General features: G+C 45.0%; 1 protein-coding gene across 9 annotated transcripts in view; it reads right to left on the bottom strand.

Annotated features, from left to right (window-relative positions):
• The window catches only part of dock4b (dedicator of cytokinesis 4b), a 109505-nt gene extending 91995 nt beyond the window's left edge, over positions 1 to 17510 (bottom strand). For all 9 annotated transcript variants that reach the window (XM_030113825.1, XM_030113822.1, XM_030113819.1 and 6 more), the window contains exon 1: positions 17319 to 17510. In XM_030113825.1, coding sequence (XP_029969685.1) covers positions 17319 to 17355 — 37 coding nt within the window. In that variant the 5' untranslated portion in view covers positions 17356 to 17510. The remainder of the gene's footprint in view (positions 1 to 17318) is intronic.
• Between the last annotated feature and the right edge of the window lie 6391 nt (positions 17511 to 23901).

The following is a 23901-nucleotide window of genomic DNA, read 5'->3' on the forward strand; positions in this document are numbered from 1 at the left end:
GGACTAAATGAAAAGGATGACAACGCTGATGATGGGGCTGAAGCTAATTATAGAGCTAAAAACAATTCAAGCAATTAAATTACTTGTTTCCGTGCCTACCCAACCTCCACCACTCCTATTTATCCTAGTTTGCTGCAAACACAATAATAAAAAAAAAAACAGAAACATAAATTAAAAGACACAGGAAAGCCCCGAAGGAGTAAGAATCCAAGGGAAGTGTGGTCATTATTCTATGGATTTACTTCAGATCTTGGCCCAGCAGTCCTCATTCAGCTCTTCTCTGGAGTGGATAAAACAAAGAGCTCAGTGACAAGACGAAACACAAAGGCTGGATGAGGAGAAAGAGAGGACTGAAGCATCAGTGAGTGATTCCAGTCAACAGGGACTGTGTGAAAGGGACAAGACTGAATGAAAAGACCACAGTGTCGCTTATCTGCACCGAGCTGACAGGGCCGCGACGGTTTGGACCCGAGACGTGCGCTCAGACTCCGCTGCGTGAGGTCGAGATGCTGGATGGAGCGAAGATAGTGTTCACACACACACCCACAAACACACACACACACACACACACACACACGGGCAAGACGTGAGCTCGCACACTGACAGACGGTCATAGCCTCAGGAGCACAGCCAGGGCATTTGAAGACACTTCACAAGATGCGGCGGCGCGGGGTAACTCTGAAACACACTCACGCACACACACTTTGTGGCTCCACTCAAGGACGCACAGATGGCAGGTGCTACACAAACACAAGCCGCTGGAGCATACCTTATTACAGGCTAAGCCGGTCAGCCAGCTATCTCGCCACCGCTTCCAAGTAAGAACCTCTGAATATGTCAGCCACCCTTAAAGTGCGGGGAAGAGCAGCTAAGCTAAACAATTTAAAGCAAATCCCGTGAAGCGAGACATCCAGCAAATCAGGGAGAGGCCAGTGAAATACAGGAGAAGGATGGGTGGTTTAAGGTTAGGAAGAAAGGCTAGATGTTGAGTGGTGACATTAAATGAAGAGATGGAGGTTCTCTGCTCCATCCCACTAAAGATTGAAAACTGAGAATAATTGTACACGTGGTTACAGAGCATAATGTTCAATAATGAGCATTACTGAATAGCAATTCTCAGTATCAATCCATAGTTACAGTGTGATTTAAAGTACAGAATGCACAGCCATTCCCAATCCTGTTTTCAATCCTGGCGCGATCTAAACAAAGAGGCATTCAGCAGTGCAAGCACAGTCGCACCAACTGGTATCAGGCAATCCTGAGGAACAGCAAAAGTTTGTAAAGCTCTGCCACGAGACGCTGCAAGCTCAACGGCGCAGAAAGAGCAGGCGCAGTCATTTGGGGTAGAGACGACAATGACGCTGAGCTCACAATGACAAGATGGGGAACAGTGGTGAGGGGCGACCAGAAAACATGACGAGCAATGGAATTTGTCATCCATCCCACAAACTCGGTGTAAAAATAACACATTTTCATGTGATATTTACTCTGCTTTCCATGAGCCACAGGACACTGAGAATGAATGAGTATGACTTGACTGTTGTCCCCTTTTATACTGGCTCTCATTCTCATTCTTTCCTATAAAGCAAGGCTGAAAACTGAAGGATGAGGGCTGGAATCTGAGGCTTGCTGGCATGCCAAGTTCCTCTGACATCTGCCGCCACTTAAAAATATCAATAATGGATGTGACACACCGCACAAGACACACACACCAAAATGAAGAAAAAATATGTGAGTTCGATGGACAACGTAAAAACCCTTTAGTGGTTTCAAGAATACAACAAGTTATCTGAATCTGCAACATAAAAAAGGTAAAACCACAGGTCTTCAACACTGTTCTACGTCAGCACAGTCTTTAAAAACTATAAAAGGAAATTGCGTGTCTCACACAGTCAAATGACTTTTTGGAAGAAACGCATTTCCTTCCTTCTACATGGTTTAGTCATCACGCATGTAGTTTGGTTACAGGAAGTGCAGGCCTCATAAAAAAGAAACCTAAATTGTGACTGGTTCCCCTAATTTGCTTTCAAGCTCATCCAGATTTGAGAAAAACAAGGCAAAATTTGCTCTGAAGGCCGGATGCCTGCTAAAATGAGCTCCTCTGTTCCAGCCTACACTGCACTGGGTGTGTGTGTATGTGTGTGTTTGTGTATGTATGGCCCGTGCGTTTGTGTGTTTGTGTATGCACGTGGTCAAACATTCCTGCAGCGCTAAGGGCTTCAGCTGTCGTCGGGACTATTTTGCTGTACACTGCATGCCACTGGTGGATCAGGAAGGATTATTAGCGGGGTCGGAGAACTTTGGGCTTGGATATTTGGGGAAAGAGAGGTGGGGTGTGTGTGTGTGTTGGGGGGGCAGGACGGAACCGACACGGTTTGGAATCCTTACTATCAAAGATGGACGGACTGGAGAGCCGGACCGTGTTTGTCAAAGCAAGCCACATAGGAAATCACACGGCCAAGAGCTCCGCTGATTGAAAAACACCGAGGGAGAGAGAGCCAGAGCGAGCAGAGCGAGCAGAGCGAGCCTTCCCAGTCGGTTCATCCTGCTCTGTGAAAAATAATTAACCAATACTCAACTGTCACACAAGAAAATCCCCGGTGCCTGCTTTGAAATTCGCTTTAACTCAAGGAGCTTCTTAACACTTTGCCTTAATCTTGTCCATTACCGGGACGACATCAGCGCGAACAAAGAGGCTGCTCTCCAATTTGTTTTATAATGGCTCCCGTCCTGTCAGGGAGCCCTGGATGGACCAGATTTCCCGTTCACGTTACTCCGCAATAAATTGGGAGCAGAAAAAGAAGGGACTGTGGCCGTGTGGCGGGATGCCTGTTTAATTCAGACGCTGCAGCCACACAGAGGACAGATGAGAGGCAGAGAGGGGATGTCAAGCTGACGGCCTCGCTCGGCTAATTCGCTTGTGCTCTGGTCCACGCAGACACAATCAATAGAGTGGAGTAAGAAATTTGGAGGGGGCGATGGCAAAAAGAAAAAAGAAAAAAATGGCCCAGTTTCCTGATTTAGGTCAACAGCAGTCGTATGCACCCTCTAAAGCCGTCTGTAATTAAATAAAACTAGTTAAAAAGTCAGCAGGAGCTCTGAACTTGAAGGGAGAGGAGAGATGAGAGAACGGGGAGGGACACGGCTACAGTGATTAATTTCATCTTTGTTTTTCTCCTCCCACAGTTGCAGGCGAACGCCATTATACAAAGTAGAAAGGTAGCCTCATTTGCGTGCCCGTCGATGCCTGGTGGTCCCTTGGGGGAGGAAGGTATAAAGAGTCTAATGAGCTACGGAGAGAGTTACTGAAACACAGAAGGGCAAATAGAGACAAACCGGGATGGTGCTGTGCCAGCCTTGGCAGCTCCGCTCTGAGGAGTAACTCCACGTGGACCGACCATTGACAGCCCATCAGCCGTCACGTCCTGCCTTTCCGCCGGATTTTTCTCCACCTCGCTATCTCCATCTCTCGCCCATCCACTGCCCTTTTCCCCGTTTCATTCCGCTGTGTCTTTTTATTTCCCTCGCTTCATTCTGCGGGTTGCAGAGGAAACCTGACAGATCTCGCCTATAGGAGCATCAAACCCGCAACGTGGAGGATCAGTCAATCAGCTTGTGCAACTGAACGCGTTTTAATCCCTGCGTTTTATCCACAATTTGAGCAATTTTTGAGGCTGCACGGGCCACAGTGCCGCGGCTGGCACTCAGAACAGCAACAAAATCAAAATCCTCTGCAAGTCAATGAGTTTCCTGTGCGGAATTTGCATGTTGTCCTTGAGCATGTTTGTTTTTTTCCCCCTCGGTAATCCACCTTCCTTCCAGAGTACAAAAAAAAGCGTGATGCGGATGGTCGGATAGACAAATGCTTTGCTGCTTTGTTTTACTCTACTTTTCTCCCTCTCCCTTCTTTTAATAGGCTCAAATCTTTACAAGAAAGAGGCTTGGAAACAATAAGATCATACCAGCAAAATACAATTCTGTTAAAAGCTCTACACACAATGACTCTGAGCTGCTGCCCAGCAATAGCGCCAAGCCAGATATAAAATGTTCAATCTCTGAGAGCAGCCTCCGTCTGCCAGGCATCATGGGTCCCAGGCTTTGTCCCTCCCCAAACGAGCTCCACCAATCGACTCATTTCACTGAGGTTTAATTTACAGATGATTAAGGAGGAGGTTAGAGGTTAAAGGATGCAAATCCTAATGGAGAAAGGATTTGTGTATAGACTAGCTGGACAGTCTCCGGATCAAAACGGGGGCGGTATTTATTTTTAACAACCTCCTGCTGCAAAAAAAGAAACATACAAATTAATTTCATAATTTCATTTTACAATTGAAAATATGTCCCATTTAATGTATTGTGTGATATCCTAAATGTGTGAAATTTCTTTTTCTGAATAGTTAATCTGTCATTTAGACACAGCTTTTGTGAATGCGTTCCTCAAATATACATTAAAAATAAAGGGGGGTAGTTTTATTTACTATCTCAATAATATTCAAAGCACCGTTACAGCCAACATCTGCAGCCCAGTGTGTTTCTAGGTAGTGACGATAAGGTTACTGGTGCAATAGGACAGCCGCTGCAAAGAGGATTATGGCTGCGGTCCAGATGAGGGTCTACAGGGAGCTCGCAGTTGACGCATCACCACTGATGATGCCTGGAAATGTTCCCCGACAAATCGATGGCCTGCTCACAGGCCGATCGCTCAATCACTACCATTTCCACACCGACCTTTGAACTCAATGCACGCTGGAGGAGGTGCAGCTGCAGTTTGTTGCAAAATATCCAAGCTGGCGCGTCCGCCATACCTGTCGACAACGTGATGACGCGAGAGCTAAATCTGAGCTGGCTTTTAAGTGATTTATAATTCTTAAATTGGTTCCTGTAGTCAGCTGAGAATCCCGAGAAGATGCATCCGCACTTTTGATGGGAGTGATGAGCCAAGGCGTTCTTCCACTTCCCCTTCAAGGCGGCATTAGCAGCCACACTACAACATATGTCATAAACGTGTGCGGTGCAACACGCTCCATTTGTGCGCGAGTATTTTTAGAAATCCCATACTCGTTATGTCAGCGCGGCGTAGCAGACGGCCTGGACTGGACTGACTGAAGTGAGAGGGAGATGGGAGGGAAGACAATGCTCAGTTGCGCTTAAAATCTTGGGCATCTGCTCACGCGTACAAGCCGCGCACATGCATCCTGGCTGCGAAGAATGTGTTTGCTCGTCTCTACTCCAATTAAGTTTATTTTTGACGAGGCTGGGAAAATAAATACGCCTCCTTTCTCTGCTGCGGCCCTGCACCGGCGAACTCTTGAGGCGCCGTGTAAACAGAGTCAAGAGGACAGAGCTCACGTTTCAAAGACAAGAGACATAACTCATCGACGCCGAGACACACTGGTTGCAAACTCTTTTAAGCCGGACAAATGAAACAACATGAAAGCATCTTTTTTTTTTTTTTTTTTAAAAACGGTCCAAAGGCCTTGAAGATCGGAAGATGATACCGGGCATTGTGATGACCACCAAGGCCATAATGGTGCCAATGACAGGTTGTTATCATGCAGATAAATAGCCGGGGAGATACCCGATCCAACAAGACGTTTCCATTATTGATCTAACAACAGCAGAGATTACACCATGGGAAAATACTTGTGGGCTCTGGAGCTATTTTTAAATTCAGATGCCCTTGGGGATGAAACGGAAAACCCTCTCATCGCAGTCATTTAACCAAGAAAACAAAAACTTTCACAATGAATACATGCAGATGGAGCCATTACATATGTCTGTTTCGATATTGTTTATATCAACACATGGTTTGAGAGCGAAGATCAGCCGTGAGTCTCAAAATGGACTGAAAGCCATCCACCAGAATGGAATTAGCTACAGGATCTCGGTGTGTGTTCACGTTGTGTACATTGCCGGTATACATACAAACAATAACCTTCCCTCCTGTCAGTTCTTGTGCCGAGGCCTAAGGAGTCCATCCGCCGTCGTCAACCATTCCAAGTGGTTTACTCCTCACACAAAGGCCCTGGCACAGCTGGGGCTTTCCTTTGCATTTCCCCCCCTCACTCCCACACACAAAGGAGATCCATTTCAACTGCTTTTAGCAGCGCCACTTTCCGCTTTTAGTTCCTCAGACTCCCTCCCCTGAGGGCGAGTCTGGTGGAAAGGGGAAAATAAATACGCCAGGTGGATGCTCGGAGAGAGGTTAGGCTTGTGGCAAACGGGGGGCCACTTCAAGCGAAGCCCGCAACGGCTGAGTGTCTTTTTTGGTAAAGCCTTGTGGGGGTGACAGTCAACTGATACCGGTGACTGGCGCGACCCTGACGCCTGCTTTAGTGCTGTGTTGCCAAGAGATCAAAACAGAACAAAGAAAAAAATAATAAAATTGTACACCAGCGTGACTCAGGTTGTGACCTTCACAAGAGCAGCAATGAGTCATATTACTGCAAATTCAGCTGAACAAAGCAAAACAAAGTCAAATTCAAATGAGTTGATGAAGAATTTCTCGGCAGACCAGCTTTTTTTGGGGGGGGTATGGTCATGTGATTGTTATCTGCTGACTGGAAGGAAGGCAGGACCGTACACAAACAGAAGAAATGCATGCAACTGGCACTGCTCAGGTTTATGATGCAGTACATCAACCTTTGGAAACGTCGCTCAAATGTCACTGAAGTGGGCATATAAGCACCTCTCAATTAGGAATGTAATCCTATTAGTTAACATAAGCAGTAACTGTGTCAAAACTAATACGTTACCAGGAAAGTACACAGGTTTGCAGTTCTCTCCTGAGTGGCAGGGGATTCTAACCCCAGCTTTCTGAATCCACAGAAGGAGTCCTCTGTGCAACTTCCAGAAAAAAGAAGAAGAAAAAACACACACAAAGACAATCAATCCTACCATGTGTCGCAATGCCAACCTTTGGTGTTGCTGGAAGAATACTGAAAAGGCCCCATTCAATCAAGGATGAGAGCCAGGAAGAAGGAAGACTCTTGGTCTTTTCCCCCTCAGACAAACAAAACTTCAAATGAACCAGAGGCTCAGATGTTTGTAGGGGGACTTATTAATTTAAGACAAGCGCTAAACTAAAGAAAAACGTCGTCTGTCTCTGCGTGGTTTGAAGGCTTTTCCTCTTAACTTGATAAACACTCCAAATGCTAACAGTCCCCGAAGAGGAAACGTATAAAGTGAACTGGGTCGCAGTTAGAGGTTTAGTCAACCTGATGAATTAAACAGACTCTCTGAGGCAATAACACTCTGCAACACCCACACAATTAATTTAGGAATTCACACGAATCGTTCAATAGGGGAGAAGCAGTCAGTTTCGAAATAAACACATTCTGGAGCTTTGTCAGTGAGATTGGGGTTAATATTATTTCACAGTCCCGAGTCCTCCGGTTCTTTTGCCTCAAAATGAATAAAACAGTTCTATACTGTATAAACTACAGCCTGTCGCTCTATAGAATAAAGCTGCTTCAATCAGCCACGCGGACCTGCGTTGAAAAAGATCAATTGCAATCAGACTGAACACTTGAGTTCAAGCTGAACTGCAAAAAAAAAAAAAAAAAAAAAAGCCATGACGAAAGTGAGCAAGTAAGTGGCAATGGGCCGCAGTGAAAAGCCCTTTCAGAAAGTTAACCTGACATTAAACTGGCTTTTTCTGTGTGTGGGCAGAGGGAGAGAGTGAGGGGTGGTATAGGGGGGGGGGGGTGACAGAGGTGAGCTGAGGCAGACCGGCGCTGAGCCAGAGCGTCACGTGCAGCAGGTCGACGTGCAGAGGAGAGCCAGACCATCGTCTCAACGGCACAGCGAGAGCAGGAAGCATATCACACACACACACCAACCTCAAATGAGGACAAAGAGCGAATATAGAGGCGGTGTGTGCAACGACGGAACCGCAGCGGAGGCGTATACACACACACACACACACATATATAGAGTAGATAAAAAGATGGCTAACAGCAGCCAAGGTCGGAGAGGCCGCTGCCCAGAAATCAGCCAGGCAGCAGCTGATCCTCCCAGTGTGATCTTCACAGAGTGAGAGAGTGATGAAGACGGGGAAACAGTTCAATCTGCGAGAGAGAGAGGACAGAGCGAGAGCCACACCGATCAATGTCGCCGCCACGCCTCTCCAGTCCACAGTCAATAAACGCAACTAATATGACATTACCTGCGGTGTTCGCAGCTCCGGGGTCGCTGTTAGCGGTGCGCATTTTCCTCGTGAATCATGAAACTAAAACCCTATTTATCTGATTATATCATGACTCCAGTATTTGTGAGACAAATGTCAACAGAGCCAACAAGCATCGTGAGACTGTTAAAGAAACCGATGCAATCATCTTTTGTGTCAGCAAGAAAAATGTCATTAAAACAGCGCCGATAGCAGAGGTATCAATGAGAACAGACTGGGTGGAACAGCAACTATGAAAACACCATCTGTTTACCTGCTAAAATATCAAGAGAGCTTTCTCCGCAACTGTCAAGTGGCTGCTTGTTCATCTCAGCCTCCCTGTCGCCGCACGTCAAGTTTCTCTGTTCCCGCTCGACACATGCAGAGGTAGATTCATCACGACACATTCTCATTATTTTGGAGCGAGAATGACTTGCAGATTTCATCTTCGGATTCCAAACAGTAACTCATTGAGGTGATGAAAACCTCAATGCAAGCTCAATCTAATGGAAGTAAAATCCAATAGAGCACTTTAACGCATTCATCTTTTGAACTGTGTTTGAACCGTTTGCAAAATCTTGAACAATTCCACATTTTTTCAGCGATAATCATTTTAACGGTCAACCACTGATCGTAGTTCATCACATCTTTCCATTCAAGTTCTGTTCACTCCAGATTTGCCAAACAGGAGTGGATCCAGGAGTGTTTTTTTTTTTTTTGTGCCGTTGCTATCAAAGCATGTTTCTGTCACAGATTTGACTGTTATGGCTCAATCGTGCCCAAGGAAGGCCTCCTTTGATTCAGACTGAAAATAAGCTTTGGCAAGTCCGGCAGGCTGCCAGGCTTGAAGTTACCCCCTGGCGGGCTTGTGGCACACTGGGGGAAACCCTGAATCACTGTTGGCCAAAAATATCATTTAAATTGCGAACATCAAGCGATCTCAACTCCGGCAACTTTTTTGCAAGAGCAACTTCAAAAACCCCCGTTTTCAGATCTCGCTTTAGAGCGATGTGTTTCCATAAACAGGAATCACACTTGGCAGGATCCGACGGGGGAGCCGCTGCATATGTAGCACAAACACAAAGATGTATAACACTGACTGTAGCTGCAGCTCCACTCCGAAGCCTGTGGGGCATCTGGAGCGCTTTATCATTTTCAGACTCCCATTCCACCGAGGCTGCCGCGCTCACACACACACACACACACACACACCCTGAAATCACACATGAACCATCTCAGGATGTGCATGTAACTTTGAATGTTCCACAGCACAGGCAGTGTCTGGGGGTATGTGGGACAGGTGAGCATAGATTCATAGAGCATGTGGAGAAGAGATGAAGGTAAAAACAGACTGCAGCAGCGCTGACGCATGGAAGTAGGTTACTGAAAGAAAGGAAGAGAGGGGAAAAAGCCAGACAGAAAAGAAATGAGTGGGCATTAGATGAGGGGGGGGGGAAGCAGAAAATGAGAAAAAAAGGCCATCGCAGTGTGACCCAGCCGTCTCGGGAAACCGCTCACTCTGACAGGTGCGAGCAGCAAAGCAGACGAGGGGCAAGAAATAGACTCGGAAAGGGAAAACAAGAAGCAGGAGGCCGGCGATCCGCAGAAACAGAGACGCCAGAAGCATTTCCATTTAATTGTGGGATTTAACTGGAGAGGAGATGGAACAGAGGAAGACAGTGAGGTGCGGACGCTGCCGAGTCAACGCCCAGTCAAGGTCGAGCAAAAGGCACTCCTCAGCTTTCAGTCTGGCGACCTTTCACCTCCGTCTCTCTCGCGGACATTTATCCTGACGGCAGCTACGCTGATAAACTCCTAACAGTGTCCTCTGTGGCCTGAAGTGGACAGGGGAGCTTTTAAGTGGAACTGAGCCAAAATGTGAGCTGCACTTTTAGGTGAAAACTTGAGAAAAAGTACTCTGGCGATATGGTGAAAATGGGTGAAAATGTGACAGAAACAGACAGATCATCGCCTCAACAAGTCTAAAACATTAAATCATAATGAAACCCCATTCCAAAACAGAATCAGACCCTTTGCAAGAGAAAAAACAGGCAGAAAGTAAGAATATGCCAAATTGCACCAGTCAAAATAATTGGCATTGTTGAAAAGGTGCCAATTTTTTTGGACGCGAGTCAACGACACGAGTATAAAAACAGGCATGAACCAGAGCCTCTCTTCAGAGTAATGACGAATTCACCAAAAAGTCGACGAGCTCCTTCATCCCATGTTTTTGTCGGTGTTTAAAGACAGCTCTGAGCAGAGGTCACCCATGTTTTTAAAAGCTCAGACCAGAGCAGACAATAACTGTGGTTATGCGAGTAAAGCAGAAAAGCAGAAAAACAGAGCGAGCGACTGATAAACACCCGCTTCACGCTGTGATTAAACTAATGAGCTCAACGCTGACAGATCAAACAACCGCTTCCCGTTACAAAAACACATGGTCCACCATCAAAGTCGTATAATTATATTCAAGATAATAAATATATATTATGTATGCTGTGTTTTCTTACTGAATACCATATCTAATTAATTTGTAATATTTAAAACAATTAGAAAGCAGGAAAAAATAATGAAAAACAAAAGTTCAGAATTGGTATTAAAGTGTAATATATTCTTTATCTATATTATATGCAAGTATTTCATTATAGATTGAATTGTAACCTCAAGAAAGTAGAGATTTACTTTTTATAATTTCATTATTCGTGTATATTTTTTGCAAAAACTGGTTTATTGCTTATATATCTATAGATCAGTGTTTGACTTGTTGTTGTCCATTATTACTCTGAATGTTAGAGCGCAGATTTGGTCCGGTGAAGGTCCGTCGCCCGTCAAACGAAGACGAACAAAGCCGCAGAACAAAACAAAGAACCGGACCAAAGCAATTAGCCCGCTCCCGGTTACTCCCCCCCCCCACCCCCACCCCCCACCCCCACCCGCCATGACAGTGTGAATGAGGTTGTTAGAAGTCAATTCTGTATTCAAGCATTAAAAGTGTAATTGAAGACAGAGACAAGAGCGACCATTAGCTGGCTCCTCACGCTCTTCAATTATGCATGTGTCCTTTAAGCAAGCCTTGATGTTTTATTACCCCTCAATAATACATTAATGATCTAAGATAACCTGAACTCGGCACAGCCATCTCTTTTTTATTATAATGTTGAGGAAAAAAGTTAAAACACCGGATTTAAGTAACTCGAGGGTGAGCAGGAGCGCGAAGTTTACGAGAAAAAAGCAGAAGCTTTGAGGTCATTACGGTCCAGTGGGTCACCCACACAAAACGCTCACACAGATCAATGTACACTTCCTTTATGGTCAATACACGCGAGCCTGAATAACAGCCTCGGGGACACAGACATCCGATTCCAGTCCGGCTGCGGGAAAGCCCGCATTTCTGCCGTAAATGAGCGCAACAAAAAAAAAAAAAAAAAAAAACAAGTGTCTCTTGATGCATAAACAGCTCTTCTCACCTGCCAGTCACAGTGACTGTCAGTGGCAGACGTCCTTCATTTATGAAAATGGCGTGTCAGTCATCCCACCCCTCAGCCCACACACGCAACAAACACACACGCATCCACACAAGCGCTCTTTTGCCTCCACAACAGGAGTGCCACTGATCAGTAAAGCTGCTGAATTTCTAATGGGACATATCCCATTAACCTCCCCTCACGCAGAGATCAGCGATTGATATTGAGGAATTGGGCGCTGCAACCCTGCTCCACATCGGGCCAGCTACCTACTAACGCCGAAAATTATAGTTTTTTTTTTTTTCTCCTCCAACTGAAAAATTGCAAAACTAAAATCACATGTCAAATGTGAGCGTCCTCTCTTCAAACATTTGCATTTTAATTGATATTATGTAACATTAAATATCGTTATGTAACACTAATGTGATCGCTCCCATTAAACTCAAAGTCGAGCTTTTATAGAGCAGCACCTCCTGAGTGATCGAGTGCTTCGGCTGCTCAAAGGACAATTACTGCGTTTTGGGAGAAATATTCCCACGTATTGACTTCCTCCCTCTCTCGTCAACAGTCGAACACTGAACCTGTAGGTTATTATCTCTGGCTTTTCAAAGGCCCGACAACCAATCGATCAATTAAGAAATCAATCCATGTGCTCATCTATATTGGAAGTAATTGTTAGTTGAAGCTCTTAAAACCAACTGTGCACTAGTGAGCCTGTAAGAAGGACATTAGCACATAAACAAGAAAATGAAACCGATAATTCATGTCAAGCCAGGGTGAGGTAATAGCCATTATAATTACCGTATGTGTTATAGTAAACTGGAAATCACTGAGCCGCATCTTTACTGAAGCATCCTCTCCCTGCAGCGAGGCGCACCAGACCGCGACTGGAGCGGAAACACCAGTCCGAGATGAGTATCTCCACTCCGCAACATTGCATGCAGGCAAACAATTGCGACGGTTTGTTTGTGTCATCCACTCCGAGGGGGATTCACGGGAGTGTCCCCAAGAGTGTGTGATGCAATGAAGAGAGGCTGAGAGGAGGTGAAATATTTTCATTTCGACACTCGCAGCCGAGATCACACAGCGGTCCCCGTGTACCGTGTCTGTTCAGTGTAGCTGAGGCGAAACTAAACAGTGTTTGTGCAGTCTGCTTTCTTTTATAAATGAGGCCTGTGGAATAAATAGAGCATGATTTCTTTGAATAATACAAACACACTGGCGGTGGCATTGCTCCGACTGTGTCTTCAAGTCTCGGTCTATATCGGAGCCACGAGGACTTTAATTGCCGCAATGAATCAGCAATGAACACAACCGCCGCTGATCTCGTCATATGTCACATGTCCATGTAGATTTATTTAACCCACAGCGGGGAACAGCTTGTGGGTAGCGATGGGCTGGATGGTTAACACTCTTTCTTTTTTTTAATTTTGTGCATCTGTTCGATTCCCGTGGGAGTCTAGTATATTCTCCTTCCATGTTGAATTACTGCGCACACACACACGTTATTCAACGAGGAGGAGAAGCGCCGCCACCGTCTCTGCAAATGGAGACGGGGCGGCGGGCGAGGCAGGCAATTACAAGCTGGTAGGCTTCACCTTGCCACGCCCCCTCCCCCCGCCATCTCCACATACATCGCCTTGGGGCTTGCTGCATTAAGAAATCATGGGTATAATGGTGGAATGGGCCTTGGGGTCCTTCTTCCAAAACAACCTGCTAATCCCCCGTGGAGTGCAGAGGGTGTGTGTGTGTGTGTGTGTGTGTTGGTGGGGTTACAGAAAAAGGAGGGGGGTTGTGAATTTAGGGGTAACAGGGCAGGACGGCCGAACCGACAATGAGTCCACCCCTGACACGCGCCAGCACCCTCACCCCACCCCCACCCCTCTGCAAACCCCCATCAACCACAGCGACATCCTCCCAGGGGAGGAACCAGCCATGTCAGCCGGGGGGAGAGCAGGAAAGCCCCACCGGCCCCCCGGCCGAAACCAGGCCCCAGCGTTCAGTCAGACCAGCCCTGCTGTCTGTCCCTATCTGATGCTGCCTGTTACTTTCCCCAAAGCGCCCAGAGCAGGAAATAAAGCAGTGAAAATAAATAAATAAATGGACGAAAAGCTCCTCCAATCAGCCATTAGCGGGGAGTTCAACATGCACGCATACTGATCCAAAGCAGCTCGTTAAAAACGGTTTTAATTATGTTTCTACGTTATGATGAGCAATGACATGCTTGATTGGTTGTATCAAAGGGCCTTAATGAGGAGAAAGGCCTCACTCTCTGTCTGTCTGAGCATTAAGTTGACGTCTGCGCTCTCGAAAAATGACACAACGCAGCCTCGAGTTTTTTTTGTTTGTTTGTTTTTTCCCTGCGGGCGGCGACCGAGTCATCTTGCGTTTGTCTGCACTGACATTTGCGATGGATCAGTGCTACAAACACGCTTGAGCGGAGAATCGGTCGTTTGAATCAGCATCACGACACCAAGACTAGGATTCTGCAAATGTAATCTTAAACCGTCTTTGCACTGGGAGGCGTCGCTCTTATACATCAAAAGATGGCTCCATATCCCACGCCCAGCACGTCCGTTTAGGAATCAGACGTTAACATCATGTCATCAATCTTCAAACTCCCTCGCTTCAGGTTAAGATCCAGTAATCATTCCACTGGTGGGCTAATGGCTGCCTTAACATCAACTTGCCGAGAGTCCATTTATATTTCATGAATGGCGGTGGCCCCCGTCGTCCCCGGGCCCCGCTCCGCTGGTAAAGGCGAATCGACATCAAACGCCGCAGCCATCCAATTAGACCGCGAGACGTTCGGATCTCATCTTGATTTGGCCCGAGATCAAATGTTCCAAGGAATTCAGAATCCCTTTAGTTAGCCGCCCCCCCCCCCCCCCGTCAAAAGTGGATAAGATGTTTCACTGAAAGCACCTGGAGGAGATCACATTTAAAATGGCTAACGCAGCAGCTCACTTGTACCAATATTTAGATATCACGGCCATTCTTCAGGAGGGAAAGACCAATTTTCACTTATTCACGACGGCACTACGAGGGTGTGAGGGCAAGTGGAAGTAGATGTGAATCGATGGTGTTGATTCCAGCGTTTCGGTTGGCGCTGCGCTGCAAGGCGTGGAACAGGAATGCATTCAGCTGACATGAATAATTAAAGATGAGAGTCCAGGTAGGGGATCAATGGCCCCCGTCTGACATTAAGCTTTCTTAAATTTGGTCATCCTTTCTTGCTGCTAATTAAATGAGGAAGATCTGACGCATTTCCCATTTTCCATGACTAATCCCTGAAATAAATCAGCCAGATGAAACGCAATTTTCTGTGATTTAGGGTTTCTTGGATGCACATTTTGTCTCCAGACTTTGGCAGAATAAAAGATTCCTTCCAAATAGAGCTATTCGAGACATGTGGTGAGAAATGACTTCACATCTTTTAAATTAAAGTGGCTGCAATGTGGAGTCTTTTGCAAAGTTGTGCAGCCAAACCGGGAACCCCAACGTGACCCTGCAGCTTTCCAACGCATCTGAATCCTGTTCAATCAAACAAATGATTTTGCATTTGGAAGGAGACCTTTAAATCTGGCAACAGGAAAAAAAATATATAGATTTTTCTTTCTTTGACACTCGTACTATAATCCAAATGTTTCAGCGTGATTCTCAGTCCTGACCTTTATCCTAACAGCACAAGCGTGTAGATTTTCTCAAATCTGCCCGATTCGCCCACTGACATTAACTAAAGACACATCAACAATCCTGAACTTTAACCTACAACAACTTGACACTTAACTATTGCACCAGACACTTTTGCACTATGTCTGTGGATGTCTGAGGCTCATGCTGGATTTCACAACAGGAAAGCAAACGGTGTTCCTTCCTCATGAGGAGGGCCGCCGCAGACACGTGCTGCTGCTGCCAAAAACACGCCTTGAAAAATAAATCACAGCCAATTAAAAGAAACATATTATTACTGAGGGAGGGAAAAGAGGGATAAAGAAACTTAATCCAATTAACAGGGCGCCCTCTAGCAGTTCAGGGACAATGGTGAGTATTTAGCTTTTTGAAATAAATGCTTTCCTTTTCGCAGCCGTGTGAACTTTGACAGCGGGACATGGGTTTAAGTGGCTGAACGGAACGAATCAAATATGAAAGGTGTTAGCTCGAGGTGGGCAACATGTTCAATTTTAGATTCAAATGGTATTATACCAGCCCAGCCCACTCAAGGTAGACTTTGGCTGGATGTTTCCCCCTGATTTAAGGACAGAAAAATGACTGTTCCTGCTTTGTATGAGTGGAGAGATTTATCTGATCATACCGAAGGAAAATAAGACGATCGTCCAACACAGCAGAGACGGGTGAAGGAAGCATGAAGTACGTCCACTGAGGGGAAGTGACTAACTTCAGACATTTAGCACCAAGAATGACGGTGAAAGGAAAACAAGCGTATGCCAGGGGAAATTTTAGCGGAGCAGTCAAGTGGCCCGCCTGCAGCGTGTGACAGGTAGAGGTCAAAGGTCACTTTCTGGTTCACTGTGCTTCGCTGATTTCAGGCCGTGGTGGCAAGGTGCTGCGTTTTCTTTTTTTAGAGGGGGACATCAAGCAACATTTTCAGCCTTATTATGCAACTGTACTCACTGCCTCCTGCGAAGAAGAAGGCAGGGGGGGTTGTGTAACTGAGAATTTAAGTGATTTAAATCTGATTCCAATGAGTTTTGTGTGTGTGTGTGTGTGTGAGTGTGTGTGTGTTAAACATTTATATGCTGCCCACATGCAAAAAAAAATAATAATAATTTGAAAAAAAGGGAAAGATTGGCTCATTTTCACTGAAGCTGGCTGAGCATGTAGGGAGCAGAGCGTCAACACACGCACGCACCCACACACACACACACACACAGAGGACCAATATCTCCAGGGAATATTATTATGAGACATTTAAGCCGCCCCTCAGCGGCCGCATCTCAATGAGCCCCCCCCTTTCAAGGCAGGCAAGGAGGAAATTCCGATCACACCAACAGGACACAGTGTGTGTGGGTTCCTTCTTGTTTTTTCGCCACATTTGGCTTCAGTTGCCTTGTTGTCGCTTGTTTGTCTCACTTCAGTGTTTGATCCAGAGCCCCCTCCGACAGTCTGGAACAATGCACTGTAGGATACACACATTTCCAGAACCCCCCCCCCCCCATTAAGGTTTCGTCTCAAAATTGAGACTCATCCTCACAGAATAAATAAAGATTTTTTTTGTTGTTTTTTTTTTTTGGTTTTTACTTTTTTCCCCCCTCGGATTTGTCTGCATTTGCAAAAAAAAAAAAAAAAAAAAAAAAACAATAAACAGACACACAGCGAGAGACTGTGGTCAGGGGCTGATTTTCCCATTCAAACAGTGGGAATACACAGACAGCAGTGGTGAGTTTTTTTTTTCTCCAACAATGCAAAAAAAAAACCAGACAAGCAGGTGGAAAAAAACATCTAAATGTGGGTGAATTGTTAAGACAGGAGGAGATCAGAGCCTCTGCTTTGCAATGTGGCAGTCAGATGAAATCCAAGCTCTCATCACGGGCTGTTTCAGAGAGCTGATGGAGCCTTATATAAAAACAATCAGTCACTGTAACACCTCGCTGCAGATCAAGCCCGTCCACACATTCAGAATAAAACACATGCGGCTTTTTTGAAAACGTGAAGCAAAAACTTACCGACGCCGTATTTTTCGTGTTCCGTGGGTATCCACATGTTACGTTCAAGTGAGCGGTCGGAATAGCAGCGAAAGGCAGGAATCGGGCTCTGAGATACGCATTCTACTGGCGTGCTTTGCTCCGGTGTGTAGTAGGACTCATTGTTTAGGTTACCGGAGGAGAAAGCGCCGCCGCCGCTCCGCCGCTGCTCGTAGTGCTACGAGACGTGCTGCCTTCACGGTCTGTGGGAAATGTGACCACGTCAGAGGTCAGAGTACAGTACAGAGGCTAGTGAACGAGGCTCAATTTGGAGTAGTATAATTATAATAATTTATTTTAATAAATGTATTTTAATCTAGAAATTGTCTTTGAAGTTGCACTGTCTACACACCAAAAAAAAAAAATCATTTTATTTCTCATGTGTGACATTTATTTCAGAAGAACAAACCACTGTGATTGCAGCCAGCATAAAGTTACTTCAAAGATAAAATAAATAGTTTGATCATATTAAATCCATATTGTACCCACATCAACGTTGTCATTTCATCCCAATGATTTTTTGGCTTTAGATCAGGTTTGTGAGTCCATCTAACTGAGCCTTATTAAAGATTTTGACTGTTGAAGCTAATACAATAGTCTACCTGGTGGTGTTTTTTGCTCCAAATTTTAATTTCACTGTATTTTTAAAGTCTGCCTTTGTGAGATATCCCAAGTCCCACTTGAGTGAACAGGGAGCTGCTGAGATTGAAATGTGTAGCACGAGAATTTCCGAGGATCCTTTGAACGCCTCAGCATCGCCAGCGCAGCGAGAAAAGTGTAGCAAAGCATTCTGGGAGTTGTAGTATAGCTCAATGACGTCAATAAAGGTCTCTTTATCCATATAACCTTCTCCATATGAAGGTGTTTTGTGAATTTTCTATATGATTCTGCTTTATTCTGTTTCAGAGCAGCTCTCGTGGCCTCAACACCCTCTGAAGCTCAAGCTCTTTTTTCAAAAACATGCACAGTAATTTCACACATGGACATGCACGATATGGGCTGGTAATATGTCTGGGTGTCTGTGTAGAACATGACCTTGTAAGAGTGAAAAGCCCTTTTGGACACGGAGGGCTTCTACTGGGACAACTGGTACATGAAAAATACATGAGCGTGTGTGTGTGTGTGTGTGTGTGTGTGTGTGTGTGTGTGTGAGTGAGTGGAGAGGAGGAAGCAGAGAACTGGAGGGAGCGCCAGAGCCAGAATGAAAGAGTTCAGCATGTAACGGAGGAAGAAAATCACAGAGAGAGAGAGGGTGAAGTTTGCACATGCATGGCAGTGACTGTATGTGGGTGAGTTCATGTGCACCCAGTGTGACACATTTCTTAAGAGCCGGCCAGCTGGTCACTAATAGTGCATTCGTACTCACTGTTTTACTGTTTTCTCTTTTATTTCACCCAACACTAACTCATCAGAGGCCCAGGGTGTGTGTAGCTGGTGTTGCATTTGAGTACAAAGGATTTTTTTTTTTTTTTTTTTTTTTTTTGCAAAAAGCCATTCTAATGCACGTTCATTTCTCATGCTGCAAATGGTGCATTAAAATGCTTTGAACTGCCAAATGTGCCTCGCTTTTCTTTCTCTCTCATTGCTACTTCGCATGTCCACTTACTCACCCACCTTTGTAGTTTATATGGTGAATTATGAATGCCATGAAGAAAAAAAAAAAAAAAAAAGCAAGCAACCCGAGGCTGGCTGCTGGCTTTGTAGGTTCAAGTGTGCAGCACGTACTCCGGGCATCACAGGGCCAAATGTCGACCCCCATTTTTCCTTATCTGCCATGTTTTCCTCCCACTTAACACTCCATACAGTAGGTAGCACAAATGTCATGGAATATATTAAATTACAAAAAGCAGACCGGCAGATAGGGCTGGATTAATTTTGCAGTGCGCTTCCATGTTTCACTGCTTCACCCCCCATCCTTCGATATTTCTGATTGGAGAGGTGGGGGGATGTGGGAATGAGGGACTGTTGGAAGGCTGCTGTACTCTATGTATGAATAAATCATAAGCCAGAGAGCAAAGTAAGACTGAAACCCCATGGATTCATCCCTGAGAGGGCAAGAGACTCTGGAGCCAATGTGCAATATACATCTATCTCTATCTATCCATCTATTGGGGGCACATTATCACTTCCAGGAGCCTCTTTTCGTCGTTCCACTTGATGGTTAAATGGCACCTTTATCCACACCTGAGGATAAATTCTACACTGCACTGTATTTATACATCACAAAGCCGATGCTCAAACTTCACACTTTCACACTTTACGTTGTGATGAGAGTGGAAAAAAAATATGGCAAACCGAGCAAAAAAAGAACAACATGAATGGGACAGACAGCAGAGACAGAGACGTTGGCTGCCAACAGTTAAACGTGATCTTACACAAAGAGTGAGGTGTTTCATTGTCAGATCTCTTATCCAATATGTTTTTTTTTATAAAACTGCAGTGTGTGTGCATCACTTGGTCATGCAGAGGTGTTGCATTTATTGGTAATTCAACAAACTGGTTGATTGGATGGCTCAAATATCCAAAGTTTGGTGAAAGTGTTTATCTAAACAGCAGAGGAAAAATACATTGACTGAGCTATTTAAATGTTCAGATAAAATTTGGGTCAATTCATCGAATATTATGCAAATATTCTTAATATAGCATCTAGTATGTCGCTGGGCCAACTGATAAGCCTTCAGACTCGACACTACAGCGACTAGTTCAGTGATCTGGTTAGTCCAGGGGAAGAAGCAGCTTGTCACATTTGTAGGTGAAATGGTAAACATGGCGGCAGCTGAAGCTCTTGGCAGCTGCTCACTTGAAGACATATTGAAAAAACTCTACAGAGAATCACCGTACTCAAAAGTGGCTCCACATAAAACCTACACAACAATGACTGCAATATTTTCACCACTTAATTGCCGTTTTTCACACAGTCCACACTCCTCCTTCTAAATGACAGCGCTTAAATACCAACGTGAAAGATTTAAAAGCCCTTCAGATTCTGTGATTTCAACACGTGTCACACTGTGGATTCGCAAGCTGATGAATGAGGAAGAGACAGCTGAGGTCTGAGGAAGAATCTCTGAGAGGGATCAAAGGTGCCATATCTGTCCGGTGACCTCACGGCGAGGGAGCGATCCTGTGGGCGGCAGGCGGGTCAAGTCACCCAGCATTTATCTCAGGCGTTGATTTGTTTTTCTCTTTTTCCTTCCCCTCATCTCTCCATCTCACCTTTCCTTTCTGCTCTCCTGCTTGTTTACTCCCAGCGTCCTGAGATTTCTTCCTTTTCGCCCTGAGTTTCATCAGGAGGAAGCATATGTTCCCTTCAGGGCGCCATAGTCAGGAGTACGAGCGAGGATGATGGAGCGACGATGGAGTCGGTCATTGCCACAGACGCTGAACTCGCCCAGATGGGCTCTGAAAATTGCTCAGCATTTCCGCCACGCTGCCACGATCTCTTTTCATGTGAGGCCCATGGCCACAAATAAATACAACATCTGCACTGCATAAATCAAAACGATTGAGGTGACAAAGAGGAGGCTTTTTTTTTTTTTCTAACTACTGCATTAGCCAAGACTTTGAACATCAATAAACTGCAGAAAAACAGAGGCATTACAAAAGAAAATGTCAGTGATGCATCGCAAAACTCTATTGGATTTTTTTGATCCATCAAATCACATATATCTAGAACTGTTTCGTCAAGACGAGCTCGATTTACCGGACACGCGTTTATCTCGAGAGGCCACTCCCTATCAGCCCCTCTCAGCACTTTTCAGCTGTGATTTAATTCACACCAGGAAGTGTGGGTCAGCTGGGGGGGAAACATATGCCTCCCTCTGCTCACACGCAGTAGGCAATATCCTCACCTCCAGTCGAAACACGCCTCTAAATATAGCCTCGAAAATAAGCTGCGCCTTATAAGAAAAGCACCTCTCGTTGTACACTGTGAAGAGCGAATTTCACGACCCAATACATCTGATGAACCATCTCCTCATTAATACTGTGGCTCTAATTAATTTGCTTTTCCCATATTTTATTTGCTTTTCTCATATTTGTTACACATTTATAGCTTGTAATCTTCCAATTGAAGGCATTTCATATTATCATTAAAACATAATTATGAACCCCTATTGATAGAAATATTCCAAACATAAGAAACCGAGACAACGAGAATCTTCACTTCACTTGAAAGTCTTCACCTCATCAGCAGAGTGTTGATTGACACCGATGTTGCTGAGACTCATGGGAACACAAAACGCTAACATAATCACACATGCAGTTTGTAAAGACTGTCAAGAAAGAAAAGCTGGAAATGCTCCTCTTATTGAGACACTGAGTTCAGAAAATGTTTCTTAGATTAAAGGACTTCCGTCTTCAGCAGCTAAAAATTGTACTCATAAAGCTGATCCAGCAAACAGGAAGACATTCCCTCAAAGCTTTCTTGAAGCACAAGTCCACAGTGACCTTGATTTTAACCACTGACCATTGAAAGCCAAACGTTTCAGTTTTGACTGAGAATGAAGGAATGTGACAGGCTCGACCTCGTGTTAACCCTTTGTCAGACAAATTTGAAAACTCCAGCATCATTGTCATTTAAATCATACTTAATAACATATACAATGAACCTGGTGTATGTTGTACGACATGGCTGTTTTACAAAAAAGTAATATTACAACAAATATTTGAACTCAGAAGGGTGGAAAATGTGGAAAAATGAGCGAATAGCTTTTTATAGAACATCGGGGAGACTTTTTTTCCCATTCGGAGACATTTTAGTAGGAGACTTCTTCATATTGAAATAGAATATAATCCCATTTATATGTGCCTTTAAAAAAAGTGACTTTGAAAATTACTACATTTGAAAAGCCCTAAAAAATATATAATAAAACCGAGGTTCATTTCCGAGTGTTTCAGTGAGTGCGCTATAGAGCTGAGATTGATTTTGATACTGAGCTGTTTTATTTAGAGCAGCATAGTGGAGTGGTTATTAACATTTGATTATCCCTGGTTCGACTCTCGGCATGGGATCCCTCCTGTGTGGAGTTTGCATGTTCTCCATATGCTTACATTGTTTTCCTCCCACAGGAAGAGATCATGAAATCGGCTGCAGTTCGGTCGCTGTTGGTGGTGGGACGTACCCTGCCTTTCAGCCCTCTTTTAAAGGCGCTCTGGAGGTATGACGCTAACGAGAATGGAACAGACAGATGTACGCTCGCGTACAGACTTATGTTCATAAACCGACAGACAGCTCAAAATTATACTGCTTCGGGCCAACAGCTGTCACGGAGCAGAGGGACGAGAAGAGAATGAATCCCAGTGACTGGTAGATGGAACATTTATTGCACTAATTAAGCACAGAGAGCGGTTATTAACAGGGAAGTTATATATTTGGTTGTGTATTTCAATTTCCCCTTTATTCAGTTTTGCAGAAATCAATAAACCCAGGTGAGTTTGTGATCTCGTACTGTGTGCAAAATTTGACTGCAATCCATCCTGTGGTTTTCCAGATATTGCATTCTGTACTGGAGCAGCGGTCTGCCCGTTGAGCGCCATCGTTTTACTCACGCACCCTTCAGAATCGACACAGCGCTTTGTAATATCAGATGTCGGGCACTTTTCCTGCTAACTTCAATCCGAACACCATGCATGATAAATCAGCAGCTCCGGATCGCCGTCAGATGAGAGGAGCGCCGCTCAACATATTTACCTCCTCTCCACTGGGCCTTCCACTTCAAAACCGTGTTTCGGCTGATTGTAAAAATAGACCTCCTCCGTGTTCCTCCTCAGCTTCAACACGGATGATTTCTCATCGGTTTTGATATGCAAAACCACCCTGAGATAAAACACGACGTGGATCCCGTCACCTGTGGGTGTTCGACTGTGCAAATCAAAAGTAGTGTTTCCCCTCATGTTCTCTCTCTCTTACCGAGCGCGTTTCAGATGCGCCCAAAACGTTTCACTATCAAAAAGCTCATGGCGCACCACAGACGAGGGAGACCACATCGCTTCTTGTCTTCAGTCGGCTAATGATCGCAACTTTTTACCTTTGAAAAACAATCTTGGTGTTCTTCAGTGTTTTGGTCTTCATCATATTCCCTAAGCAGAAAGATCCGTCCTGCTCCGGGGAACTGATCTTGTCTCAAAACAACAAACAAAGTGGAGTTATAGAGAGCTGCTCAGGGTGTTATCGGCTTTGGTCTTACTGCCTGGGGAAGCCTCTGAATCTCTGCTCCCTTGTCATCTTTTATCACAATGACAAAACTCAAGACTGGAGGTGGTCCTCGAGAATTTGATAATCTCAAGTTGTCTTCTTTTTCTGGTATTTTCCTCTTGAGACGGCGCATCATCTTCTCCCTCTATTACCTGTGTCCTCCGTTCTCACTCTAATCACCTGTCCTCCCACACTGCATCCATGAACCACCTCTCTCAGCCTTCAGGAGCAGATTCCAGCGGCACCCTGTTGAACAACAGCACCTTGTTAACCCGGGTCTTTCTTGATCTGGCATGGGCGCTACAGCAGGAGTCCATTCACCATTTACTAGTTGCGATCTTCCTATTTAAAGTCGCGAAAGTTGACACC

The sequence above is a fragment of the Salarias fasciatus genome, chromosome 17, assembly GCF_902148845.1.
Source record: "Salarias fasciatus chromosome 17, fSalaFa1.1, whole genome shotgun sequence".
Lineage (NCBI taxonomy): Eukaryota > Metazoa > Chordata > Actinopteri > Blenniiformes > Blenniidae > Salarias > Salarias fasciatus.